The sequence below is a fragment of the Saxophila tyrrhenica genome, assembly GCF_035928015.1.
Source record: "Saxophila tyrrhenica strain CCFEE 5935 chromosome Unknown scaffold_1, whole genome shotgun sequence".
NCBI classification, from domain to species: domain Eukaryota; kingdom Fungi; phylum Ascomycota; class Dothideomycetes; order Mycosphaerellales; family Extremaceae; genus Saxophila; species Saxophila tyrrhenica.
In genome coordinates, this window is record NW_027041733.1 from 1,886,738 (window position 1) to 1,898,941 (window position 12,204).

At 54.4% G+C, this 12,204-nt stretch overlaps 7 protein-coding genes across 7 annotated transcripts; 3 read left to right on the forward strand and 4 right to left on the reverse strand.

Moving 5' to 3' along the window:
- Positions 1 to 27: 27 nt before the first annotated feature.
- LTR77_000825 (uncharacterized protein) lies at positions 28 to 636 on the reverse strand (the record flags this gene model as incomplete). Its single annotated transcript, XM_064798090.1, has 2 exons — positions 28 to 244; positions 497 to 636. 2 exons carry the CDS (start codon positions 634 to 636, stop codon positions 28 to 30), a joined length of 357 nt encoding a protein of 118 aa, XP_064664324.1.
- A 635-nt stretch (positions 637 to 1,271) lies between these two features.
- Positions 1,272 to 2,114, forward strand: LTR77_000826 (uncharacterized protein; the record flags this gene model as incomplete). Its single annotated transcript, XM_064798091.1, has 2 exons — positions 1,272 to 1,706; positions 1,764 to 2,114. 2 exons carry the CDS (start codon positions 1,272 to 1,274, stop codon positions 2,112 to 2,114), a joined length of 786 nt encoding a protein of 261 aa, XP_064664325.1.
- Positions 2,115 to 2,459: 345 nt separating this feature from the next.
- On the reverse strand, positions 2,460 to 3,355 carry LTR77_000827 (uncharacterized protein; the record flags this gene model as incomplete). The annotated part of the gene is made up of 2 exons (XM_064798092.1): positions 2,460 to 3,183; positions 3,351 to 3,355. The coding sequence occupies 2 exons, from the start codon at positions 3,353 to 3,355 to the stop codon at positions 2,460 to 2,462; spliced, it is 729 nt and encodes a 242-aa protein (XP_064664326.1).
- A 189-nt stretch (positions 3,356 to 3,544) lies between these two features.
- Positions 3,545 to 5,468, reverse strand: LTR77_000828 (uncharacterized protein; the record flags this gene model as incomplete). Its single annotated transcript, XM_064798093.1, has 2 exons — positions 3,545 to 4,475; positions 4,633 to 5,468. 2 exons carry the CDS (start codon positions 5,466 to 5,468, stop codon positions 3,545 to 3,547), a joined length of 1,767 nt encoding a protein of 588 aa, XP_064664327.1.
- A 569-nt stretch (positions 5,469 to 6,037) lies between these two features.
- Positions 6,038 to 7,114, reverse strand: LTR77_000829 (uncharacterized protein; the record flags this gene model as incomplete). The annotated part of the gene is made up of 1 exon (XM_064798094.1): positions 6,038 to 7,114. One exon carries the CDS (start codon positions 7,112 to 7,114, stop codon positions 6,038 to 6,040), a length of 1,077 nt encoding a protein of 358 aa, XP_064664328.1.
- A 363-nt stretch (positions 7,115 to 7,477) lies between these two features.
- On the forward strand, positions 7,478 to 8,413 carry LTR77_000830 (uncharacterized protein; the record flags this gene model as incomplete). Its single annotated transcript, XM_064798095.1, has 1 exon — positions 7,478 to 8,413. One exon carries the CDS (start codon positions 7,478 to 7,480, stop codon positions 8,411 to 8,413), a length of 936 nt encoding a protein of 311 aa, XP_064664329.1.
- Positions 8,414 to 8,750: 337 nt separating this feature from the next.
- On the forward strand, positions 8,751 to 11,670 carry LTR77_000831 (uncharacterized protein; the record flags this gene model as incomplete). Its single annotated transcript, XM_064798096.1, has 4 exons — positions 8,751 to 8,871; positions 8,943 to 10,035; positions 10,104 to 10,165; positions 11,126 to 11,670. The coding sequence occupies 4 exons, from the start codon at positions 8,751 to 8,753 to the stop codon at positions 11,668 to 11,670; spliced, it is 1,821 nt and encodes a 606-aa protein (XP_064664330.1).
- Positions 11,671 to 12,204: the final 534 nt, after the last annotated feature.

Here is a 12,204-nt window from a genome sequence, read left to right on the forward strand (position 1 = left end):
CAAGCTCGCGCTCTACCGGATCACGGTTCATCGCGTCTGCTGCTTGTGTCGCTCGACCCTCTGCGGGTCCAGGATCCTCTTGATGGCTGCCCGTTTCTGCTCCGCAAACTTAATCAAGCTGACCGAAAACGTCAACTTCTCCAGGTTTGGACAACGGCCTAATTGAACAAGAACGTCTTCGATGTCTCCGACGAGGTGGGCATGCTTCTTCTCTGCGTGCACGATGAAGTTGAAGTCGACAGTCCTGACTTGCTGCAGCAGTCCATGCTGGTACGGCGGATCTTTGGATGGTGAGTGACGAAACTTTGACTTCAGGCGAAGATGGTGAACGTCTTCCAATACAGCTGCTTCATGAATTCACTCCAGAGCTGTGTGCAGACACGGCTGAGGGTTGCCGCGAGTGGATTGATGCTCCCGATATGGCTAATATGTCGAAGGACAAAAATGCCAGCCTTTTTATTCGAAAGTCTTCCAGTGAAGACAGATTGATACCTACCTGAGTCTGATGTTACCAAGCATGAGACAGGTCGGCCACATTCCTGGTCCGTGGTCGTCGGCGGCGCAGTCGTAGATGATCAAGCGGAGTTCGGGTGGGATCTGGAGCAGAAAGTCTTCACTGCTGGTGTCGATCGACATGCTTGCAGTGTCGTGGAGGCGCTGCTGAGCTGGACATATCGACGGCGGAGAAGCGGTCTATATGGGCTTGAGCCCAGGCAGAAGGGAGCTTCTGGCAAGATCTGGCAAAGATTGAACGTTGGTTCTCGAAGACGCACCATTTGCATGCACAGAGAAGCTTCTGATACCGCCGTTGTCGAACGACCAGCAGGATGGGATCGAAGGATGTTACTAGAAAATTAATGCTCTTTCCTACCGTTGCGTCAGAACAGTCTGTCAACGTAAAACTGTGGTCACCATGCTACTTATATTCTAGACAATCAAACAACTGCAGGAGTGGTAGGATATTCCACGCACGTGAAAGGCACGTGCTGCTGAAATTTGTAAGCTGTCCAATGGTGGATCAACGTCTCCACCATTCATGTCTCTGCTCGATATGCCCTTGCCGTCATGCAACTTCGCGTTCAATGCAACTCTCCCCATTCAACTCCATCACGCGCCGTAGGTAGATTGATAATCAAGCTAGAGCGCAAGATAACGCCTGGAATGCTGTGTAAAGCGTAGGTATAAGAGGCGGCTCCTCATATCCACCAGCATCGTGCTCTGAAGAGCAATTTCCAACATTTCCTCCTCCAAGCAAGAAAGAATCCGCTATCATGGCCAAACCTATCATTCTCTTCCTTCCCGGCTCTTTCGTCCATATTTCCGTCTATCAACCAATCTTCGACGCCGTCTCCGGAGCCGGCTACGTGATCAAAGGCATCCATCCACCATCCATCGGACCAGCCAGTCGAGAAGGCAGAGATGGACCCGGTCCGAACATGTACGACGATGCGGCTGTCATCGCTGCAGAGGTCGAGAAGCTTGCCGATCAAGGCAAAGACGTGATTATCATCGGACACTCGTACGGTGGAGGTCCCGTATCACAGTCTACCAAGGGGTTGAGTAAGGAGGAGAGGAAGGCGCAGGGGAAGGCTGGGGGTGTTGTGAGATTGGGGTATATGACTGCTGTCGTGCCAGGAATTGGTCAGTCTTCTCAAAATGTGCTGGAGGGGACTCGAAAAGAGGGCGATATGCCCATGAGCGTTGATGTAAGCTGTTGACCCGCTTCGCCGAGATGCTACCATGCTTGCTGACTTCCATTAAAGGCAAACGGATGGGTCTTACAAGAAGATCCGGCGAAGACTGCTCGATTCGTCGCACAGAACTTGCCACCAGATCAAGGCGAGGCAGTGGTCAGGGCATTTGCAAAGCACTCGGGTGCATCATTCGGGACTGAGTTGACTCATGAGGGCTACAAAGACATTCCAGTGTCGTACTTGTTTTGCGAGGACGATCTGTGCGTTCCACCTGGCGTCCAACGAGCTGGCATAGATATGATCGAGCGCGTGAGCGGCAGGAAGGTCGATGTGACGAGCATCACGTCGGACCACTGTCCTATGCTTTCGGCGGAGAAAGAGACTGTTGATTGGGTTCTTGATTTAGCTAGCAAGGCATGAAAGAACGAGCACCATATGTGTAGCGACTTATTATCCCACCCTCGATCTCATGAAGCCTACCAGCCTAGCAAGTACATCTGCAGTGATATTTGGCCCTCACCAACATCGTGCCGCCGGAGATGTCGTCTTTGTTACCCTCCATGCAACCTTCGTCTTCATCGCTGCATCGCTCCAAGCCTGACCGTCCTGGTCGTCCTAACACCCCGACCGCCCACGTCCTTCACTCCAGCAATGAACGCCCCTTTCCTTTCCACAGCTTCCGTTCATCGAGCAGTTCCACGATGTCGTCGTCATCCTCGTGCAAATTCTGCGGCGGCGGCGGGGAACAGAAGGAGACGTAAAACTTCATTTCGTCTCCTCCATTTTGCGTATAGAGCACATCGTTGAGATAGGCGACAACATGCTCAGCGAATCAAGCTCTCGCTGCCTCAGGTTCTTTCCAGCTTCAGTTCCTTCTCTTACGCTCCTCCGACGAAGCTCATAGAGCGTGTCTCTGAATTTAGTGAATCCATCTCCATCGACGTTCTTTCGCACAGGGTGGAAGAAGAACGTGCGAAGAACCCTGTTCTCTCGCAGGAGGCTGAGCACTTCTCCCGGACGGCGAATTTCGAGAGCGGCACTTGTGCGACGCCCTGTCATACTGAGATGCAGCTCAACTTGGAGGCGGCGGACGTGGCGCAGGAATGTCAGAGAAGAGTAGACGGGAAGAAGTGTGTTGTTTTCGTCCACGGGCGCAACCCTCACTTTGAAAGTATTGTCGTTATGGTAAATTAGGGGCAGTGCTTCCGCATGAGCCAGTCGACATAATTGATGCACGGCAGCGAGACCAGTACTGGAGCAGCTGACCGATGCTCGCTTGTCGATTTGCCAGTGCTTGGCTCTCTGATAGGTTCTTTGCGTGGCGTCCACATATTCGTAGATCAACAGACGTATCTCAGCCGGGAGACTAAGGAAGGTCGGCGACTGAGCTGGTTGATCGGTGGCCTCCGTCGGTGCTGCGACTGCCAGCGCAGCCGTGGCTATGGTGAGGGCTTCCATTGAGCTCTGGTGGGTTGATGATGCCGACGGACTGTGCATGATTCGTGTGTGGCGCGTCGTGTCGAGAGGTTGGCTGGACGCCATCGTTGCGGTGAGAGGTGAATCGAATGAGGTGAGGTTGAAGAAAAGAAAGAAGAATCAGGCAGTCATGTGAAGTTGTTGTGTGAAGAACGCTAGCGCTCAACAAATGTCACTTACACCATGCGCGACCAACTCCATGAGACTCGAAGCACATTTAGCCGACAGACAAGCTGACGAAGATGTCTCATCTCCTGCAACATTCACATCAAGTTTGGGCAAAGTCCGCCGAACGAGCTTTCCATTCTCCCTTGAAGCCTTGACAGTCTTGCTCCAGCAACGTCAAAGAGCCCAAAAACATCCAGCATCCCTGATCACTGCACGTCCTCCTCCAATTTGGCAAGATAATCGAAGAAGCGTTCCTCATCCCCTTTGTGCTGAAAGAGCATGCGCTTGATAGTATCCGCCACAGACTGAGCATAATCGAGCTGCCTCTCCTTCATTGTTGTTCCTTTCACCCCATTGCGCATGATCGTTCGCCGAAGATCCAGGAGAATATGCTTAAATGCGAACGTAGCTCGTTGATCGATAGTGCCAGCTAGGACGCCGAAGGAGATAGTGCGAAGCGCCGTGCTGGTTCTGAGGGCGATGATGACGCTCTCCAAGCAGTGGAGGTGATGTGCCACGGAACGAGGGCTTTGTCGAGTGGAGATCTCGAAGTCCACGTGGAGGTACTTGACGTGGTGGAGGAACTTCAGCCCAGCATTCGGTGGCAGTCCGCTCGGCATGGTGAGGTGGTCAAATTTCCTGTCGGTGACGCGCAGTTGGAATGTCCGGCCGTATAATAAACCATGTATCTCCGTATTGGTAGAGTGACATGTCAGACTGAGTGCAAGGAGAGCGTCGAATGCAGAGCGACGGCAGCAGAAGCGGTTCATCACAACGTAGTCATTGATGGCCTGAAACCCGCTGCGGTTATTGGGCCTCGTCAACTGTTGGAGAGCCTCGACTTGTTCGTGGGTGTTCAGCCTCACCTCCGGAGGAATTTTGAGGAGCGGCGGGTCGTCGGTTTGTGAAGTTTTGTTGTTTGCGTCCGCTGCGCCATTGTCCGTGGCTGTGGAGCTGGAAGCCATTATATTCGTGGCCACGAGAAGCGACGGCGGAATGTCTGGCTTGGTCGTTGCTGTTAGGCTGTCATGTTGGTTGCGCGCTTCTTGAGTGTCTTTAGTCGAGCGAATAGTCTCCAGGAGCAACGGAGGTGGGGGACTGATGTGATGTTTTACATTTACTGCGTTGAAATACTCACTAGCTCCCTCAAACTTCACATGACAGCCAAGCCTCCTCCTTTTGAGCACGTCAGCTGACGAGCACCCCTTCCCATCCCAGGGCTGGCTGCTTCTCCTCCAAGAAGTCGAATCCGACACATTGAGCATCAGCTCCTGAACAACTTGTCCCTTCCTACGATTCTTGATACCCCTCCACAAGCCCTGCCAACGGGAAAAACGTCGTCGTGCTCCCAGCGATCAATTTGAAGAACTCATCATCATCCCCGCCACACCGAGAACCAAGCAAGAGCTTGCACACCAAAAGCACCACCTGAGAATAATCAAGCTCTCGTTCCTTATGGCTCTTGCCGTCGCGAGCCCCGCTCTTGGTGTTTCCTGAATGTAGACTTTCCAGTGTGTCCTTGAACCCTTCATACCCGTATGCTGGATCGCTGGAGCCGCGCCCAGTTGCCAGGGGATCGAAAGAGAAGGAGCGTAGCGCCGGACTGTTGTCCAGAGCGTCGATGATGTTCTTCAATGTCCGGAACTCGAGAACAGTACACCCAGGTCGCGGGAACTCCGAAGCAAAGGCTCCGCCGGGACGGTATGTAAGGTCCATCTGGAGGTGGACACCTGTGGCATAGCGAAGGAAGTCAAGCCCAGTGTGTGTCGGGAGCTCCATTGGTATGGTTGTCTTCTGGCTAAAGGTGGTGGCGAACTCGATCTGAAACGCCTGGTCATATAGCATATCGTGCACTTCTCCGTTGACAAGCCTACACGTTCGAGCTAGTGCGGCGAGGTCAGGGGTGTTGATGGCACTGCGATCGCGAAACACCGCAACGCAATCCGCCACGCGCCAGCCTCTGTGGCCTCGGGGCTGCAATGCCTCAACAATATTGTAGATCTCCAATCGAAGCTCGGCAGGGAGGCCTATGAAGGTCGGCGAATGAATCGGAAGGACATGAGTGTCTTTATTAGCTGCAGCGACAGCTGTGACTGTAACGTTAGCGAGAGCGTCGCCAAGTTCTTCCATTATGGACAGTGATGTGGGTACGCCGTAGTTGGTGGGGCGGAGGAGACAATGGTATGTCGCAGAGAACGCGGGCTGGTCGCTCAGTGAGGATCCTAAGCAGCGAGGTTGTGAGGGAGAAGTAAGACAAACGTATATCTCGGAGAGTAAGAGGTTATAACAAGGAGTGTACTCGCGGCAGGCCCTCGGAAACCTGTTTGTGGTGGAGAGGGTGACACAAGTGAGCTCAAGGCTCATAGCGTGCGGTAATGAATAGCTTCCAGTGATTCGTGCAGTACAGCTTGCTTAGTATACTGTGCGTGTGCGGCGGCAAGCATACTGACATCCGTGAATGAGATCCTGCGCGACCCCATGAAGCTGCACTCAGGCCAGTCTCGAAGCTTGATTTGTTGTTCATTGCAGGGCGTCGGCCGCAGCTACTGGGAGCCACCAAGCCTGTGGGAGATGTTGGAGCTCGAGCTTGCGAAGTCTCGTAGGTGGATGTGCGACTCGATCCACGATGAGCAAGGTACCGTACACATCGGAATTGGAATTTCGTGAAGCAGTCAACCCTTCTTCTTGACACGCATGACTTACGCCCCAATCGCCTCTTTCACCAAGCCCTCCGCCTCTCCCTGCTTCCTCTGGCTCCTCCGCATGGCCCTCAGCTCTGCTCTCGTCCCTCCACGTGCCTTGGCCTTGGACTTCGCCCGCAAACGATTCATTCGACGCCTTTGCTTGGCCGCGAATTTTAAACAGCGCGCCTGCCAAAGCGACTCTACAATCTTCTCCGCCTTCTTCAGAACCTCATTCTGCAACTTCTGCCGTAATGAAGCCTTCTCCTGCTGTGAGAGTACCTGGCCTTTTGTAATCTCGTCAAAGGTCGCAAAGGCCAACACAGTCTGGTCCTGATAGAAAGTCTTGTACTGATGACTTCTTAGGCGGACGTGCCTTTTGAAGGCCAGCTCCTCGTTTGGCCTCGCTCTTTGCCAGCCAGTGGGTGTGTAGTAGAGATGGGATCGTGGCCCAACACGGAACTTTAGGCGTTTTTGTTGGGATGCTGCTACATCCACCCTCTCGCCGATGGAGTCCTGCCCTTTAGCTGCGACTTGTGCTTCTCCTTCGACAGTGGCTTCTGGCTCCTCGATCATCGCTTCGATTCCTTCTTTTGGCAGTCCGAGCAGCTGCCTCTCCTGCAAGAACCGCTCCCGAACATCTCGAGTCTGCATGATGGCCCAGCGCAACCACCACCCGCTGACACCTAGCTCTTTAATCCTTGCTTCTTTCTCCCCAAGCAGGTACTCATCCAGACCGCCCAGCTTGTCGATCGTCCGCATCACTCTTGTAGTCACCTTGATCTGGACGTATCGATCCAGAGCGCGTGAGTACAGGCGTTTGCGGAAGACGTTCGGATGCCATGTACGTCGAGTCTTGGTCTCAAATTTTGGACCAACGTTGTTGCCGAACTGTATCCTCTGACCACCGTAGAGACCGCGATTGGACTGTTTGTACCATTGTGCCGGGCCATAGGGGTATGGAGGGACAATGTCCGCGAGAGCTTCCGGGTCGTTCTTTTCGATCTGGAGTGATGTGCAACGTTGGACAGTGGTGCTGAAACCGCGACAGGCGGCAGGGCGGAGCGCAAGGGGGCGCTGTATCAAGACGGACATGGTGTGTATTTGTGATCCGCAAGGTGATGCTGATGACTTCTCAATGGAGGTGTCGTTGAAGCTCAGGGTGGTATGCGGCGAACTTCGGGGTTCGGGAGAGCCAAGACTAAGTCGACATGGAACGCGTCTGCACTTGAACATGAGCTAGCGTCTCCCCCTCGCCAGCCAATGGTATGATAGGGCATATCTGCCAACTTCCCGACGACAGGCTTGCGAGCCCAAGTACATGTTGTCGGTCGTGATTGGGATGGAGACATTGACCTGCCACCCGGGCAAATAAGAAGAATAGCCACAGTACATCGGAGACGGACTCACCGACTTGTTCTTGGGGCTGTATAGGACATTTAACATCAGGACCTGCTTATGGCGTCTCCGGCTCCAGTCAATCCGGGCGATGCTGCTGGGAAGAAGAAGACAAGGCCGAACCCAGCACGACGGAAAGCGTCCAAAGTCAAATCAGAAACACAAACACCACAGCTAGCATCAATTACAGAAGGATTGGCCACCACAAGCCCAGCGGCGAGATCAAACTCTACGGGGGACAGTTCCTCCGCCCCAAAGCAGTTGACCAGGACCAAGACGACACCTCCTACTGCCCCAGCCCCGCCCCAGCCCCGCCCGGAGCCCACGACAGCGTCCCAGAAGCCCAGTCTGACCCGGACAAGGACCGCACCTGAATCTGGAAGCAAAACCAAGTCCCTGGCTCTCACATCGCCGGCATTGGTGACAGGCGGTCTCTTCGGCTGCGCAGCTGGAGCAGCCATCTTACTCGGTGTGGGCATCTGGTACGACTTCTCCGGCGCAGAGTCAGCAATCCTCGCGGCCAGAGCGGCTAAATTATGCGTCGACAACCTATCCGAGGAGATCATTACTTCTCTGAAGTCTGGGACCTACAGCGGTGACGAGGCTTTGGATATGCTGCGGCGTACTACGCTCGCTTATGCATCGACTATCCCGGAAGGCGCGCCTTTTGTTGAACGCATCTTCCGCGAAATCGACATGGTACGCAAGCAGCGTGGTCGAGAAGTCGACAAGGTCGTCGCAGAAACGTACGCAGAGCTGGCCAAAGCTGGCATGAAAGGCGCCAATTCGGCAGAAATGCGCTCGATCGTGCTAGGGCAGCTGATGAAGCTTTCTACGTTTGCCAGCAAAGCTACGCAAGATGTGGTCGCTCGGAATCCAAACCTGCGGCCGTTCAAGGACGAGACCATCAAGTCTCTACGAGGGCCGCCTGAAGCAAAGGTCCCGACTGTTAAGGTCAACATGGCCGTGAGACAGAAGCCGAGTGCTGGTGGTTGAGGCTGCTGACAGCTCCTGCTACCACAAATCCAAAGCAAATGCACGAACGGATCTTGACCAGCGTGAGTCCGCCTCTGCGGTGGAGTAAGGCAATTTGTTCGCACACACCATCTCGCCAGGTGTTTTGGCCAGCGCTCGCAACTGAGGCTGGCTCATCGAGGAATCCCTCTTCAGATCACAGCCATCGTGGGGTTGTCCGAGCTCGGCGAAGCTGGCAAACTTCTCGGTGAGAAGGCCGACCGATCTTCGACCACAGCGTCACGCGAGCACTTTCCTTTTATAAACCGTGTCGCCAGCTCGCGCGCGATGGAAAACATACCGGAACGCACACGCAATCATGGACTTGGAGGACCTAGAACGAACACGCTCCGAGCAGCCAGAGCCACCACCTGCTTCACGACGGAGACAGACCATTCTGATCCTGATCGGCTGCTCGATACTGCAGCTTCCTACTTGGGGTATGCGAAGACCTACTCTGACAATGCCGTCTAAGCTTGATCACAGCAGCTGACCGAACGATTCCGCACAGGCTTACCGATGAGCTTTGGTATCTTCCAAGATGCTTACAACGACCAGACCACACTCAGTGGATCGAAAAGTGCAACGGGCGTGATAGGCACGACTCTGAACGGTGTCATGTACCTGTCGATGCCGTTGCTGTCCACATTGCTCGATAGCGGTCGCTGGGCGAGGTGGAGACGACCTGTCGCCATTGCAGGTGTGGTCATCTCGAGCCTGTCATTCTTGGTGTCGTCATGGAGCACAGCGGTATGGCACCTGATCGTATCACAAGGAATCTGCGCCGCCTTTGGAGGCGCCATGCTGTTCAGCCCAACCACGCTATTCGTGGACGAATGGTTTCGAGACGGCAACCGAGCGACGGCATACAGCGTCACGCTCTCCAGCAAGAACATAGTGGGCACAGCATGCCCGTTCCTGATGTACTTCCTGCTAGACCGACTAGGCTTCCGCACCGCGCTCAGGATCTGGGCCGGCATCGTATTCGTCACCGGCATCGCAGGCATCCTCATCATTCCAAAGAAGTCAACCACCCGGCCTAAGAAGATTCCATGGAGCTTCCTCAAGCACAAGACCTTCGCCGTCTACGCCATCGGCAACATAGTCTTCAGCAGCGGCTACGGCTTACCGCAAACTTACCTCTCGCAGTATGCGAGTAACGTCTTGCATCTCTCCGGCATCCTCAGCGCGCTCATGATCGTGATGTTCAATGCGCCCGGAATCATCTCGTGCACGCTGATGGGTCTGATCTGCGACAAGACGTCCTTATCAGCATCCACCAACACACAAATCTCGACAGTGGGCTCGGGTGTATGCGTCTTCCTCCTCTGGGGCCTGAAGTCCCACGAGATTCCAGCTCTGCTCATCCTCTTCTCCATTGGCTACGGTTTCTTCTCCGGTCCCTACTCCTCCACGTGGGGCGGCTGGATCAAAGAAATGGAGCGCGAAGCCGTCAAACACAATGAGGCTATCAATACCGGCATGGTTTACGGTTTACTCAACGGTGCGCGCGGGATAGGCTATGTCGTCGGCGGTCTTTCCGGAGTCGAGCTGTTGAAGGTCGGGGCGGTGGAGAGTTCGAGGCAGTGGGCGTATGGCACGAGGTATGGGGCTCTGATCGTGTTCACGGGGTTGTGCTCGATTCTGGGCGGGTGGAGTATTCTGTGGCAAGGACGTCATTGGAAGAGTGCGAGCAGGGTGTGGCGAGGGACACGCTGAAGAAGGATATGGTTGGTAAATGCTGATCAACGAGACACCTTTCGTGGCTTTCGTCGACCGGCAAAGAACCAGAGTGGTGGTCGACTTCACTGAACAAGATCAAGCCGAGGGCGATCACGCCGACGAACAACAAGGAGGTGGAAGGGGGTTTGTTGCCACGCCGCCGTAGCCGCAACTTTCGCCTGGCTGCTCTGGGAGGTGACCGAAGAGTTGTGAAAGCATGAAGTCAGAGCAGTCTTTGCCGGTCCAGAATCCTGTGAAGATCGTCGATCAGAACGAGGCGGAAATGAAAGTAGCCTGTTGAGTGGTGACATAGTAAGTCGATGGATGCAAATGTCAGAGCATCCCATTGACTGCTAGTCGTATTCGAACGTCACGCTGCGTGTTGAAACGCATTGTCTCCTAATCGAAGCAGACCCGAAGGCGAGGGTCTACTCACCACGGCTTAATGCCGATACGTCCTGGTCAACAGGCTGTTTTCTCGTATTGTCGCAATCGTTCCCGTCCGAGCACAGAGATTCTACGTTAGTCAAAGACTGTATAGCAGACCCAAACTCGCGTGCCCCGCAAAATACCATACGCGAGATATTAGCAAGACACGAGTTCCTGCTGACCGATACATGAGACAAGCAAGCTCAGCTTCCGGCCCCCTCCACTCCCACAGCGATAGCTTCGATCCTCAAAACCGTCGCGGGGATCGCTATGCTGTGATTGCCCCTGTGGAACTGCGATCGCTTTGGTCGTCCTACAATCAAGGCCTGGTAATTGGCGATCGATTAAGACAGGATGATTCGTCCGAGGATCCGTCCGACGATTAGTCGTAGGATTAAGTACTTGGGCATTGCGCCGGCGGCTGAGAGGAAGCTTGGGAGGGAGGCGAGGAGGGGGAGTCATGATCTGAGGAGGTTGGTTGGTGAGTTGAACTTACACTGTTAACGACAATGTATTTCGATGCATTGGTCTGACGGCATCTAGGGCATGCGAATTTCCTGGATGTGCTCGCCGACAACCTTGGCCTGGAGGACGAAGAAGATGCCATCCCGTCTCCAGACATGACTTGGACGAAGTCCAGATCCAAGGATGAAGCTGAAGAGCTTGACGTGTCCGACGACGACAGCAGCGACTTGAGCGACACAGACTCCGACGACGAAGCCTGGTCCGACGAATCCGACGACGAAGCCCACGAGCTCATCCGCACCGTCTCCGGCCGCATCACCAACGTCACCAGTGCGCGCGACGAAGTGAAGCAGTCTCTTGCCGAGGCAGGAGAAGAAGGCGATTACTTCTCCCGCCACGGCGAGGTGAAGATCGCGATGAACGACCTGTCGACGTTGATGGGGGCTGCTCAAACCGCGGTCGAGGAGAAGAAGAACGCTGATGTGAATGTGACGGTCATTAGCTCGCCGACCACGCCGGAGAGCGAGGGTGGTGGGAGTCAGGCGAGTAGCTCGAGGCCTGCGTCGCCGATGGATTTGGCCACGGCGAGGAGGGGGTCAATTAGGTGGGCGGCTGGTGTGTGATAACCAGGTTACGTGGACGGTACACGAGTTCATGGCGGCGTATACGAGGGGTTTTCCAAGCTTGCTGGTGGTAATATTGCTCTTGCATGCTCTTCGTGGTCGGACAGGCGTACGACACACATGAGATGAGGCTTGTACTTGCCGTTTGTTCCTTGTGATAGCTGCAATACGAATGGCTGAGACGCTTATTGTGTTACTGCTCGGCCCACCTCGACGATAGAAAATCGAAGGTCCTATATGGTATCTTAACAACAGGTCTGATGGTCGAAGAGCCCAACTTTTTCAATCGCGTTGAGCGCAGACCACTCCGCTCCCCAGGGTCTTCAGCGCCACCCGCACCCAAGCATCCAGGATCGACTCAATCTACGACATTAACGGGCTCTTGTTATCACCAAGCCTTGTCCGTTAATCTTGGTGTTAATATAACCATGAGAAACAACCAGGTCCGAGGCCAGCGAGCAGATCCATATGGTTCGCGAGCAGATAAAGGTGAGCATTGCTGTGGAAACTCGCCACGCAATGCAAGGTGACGCG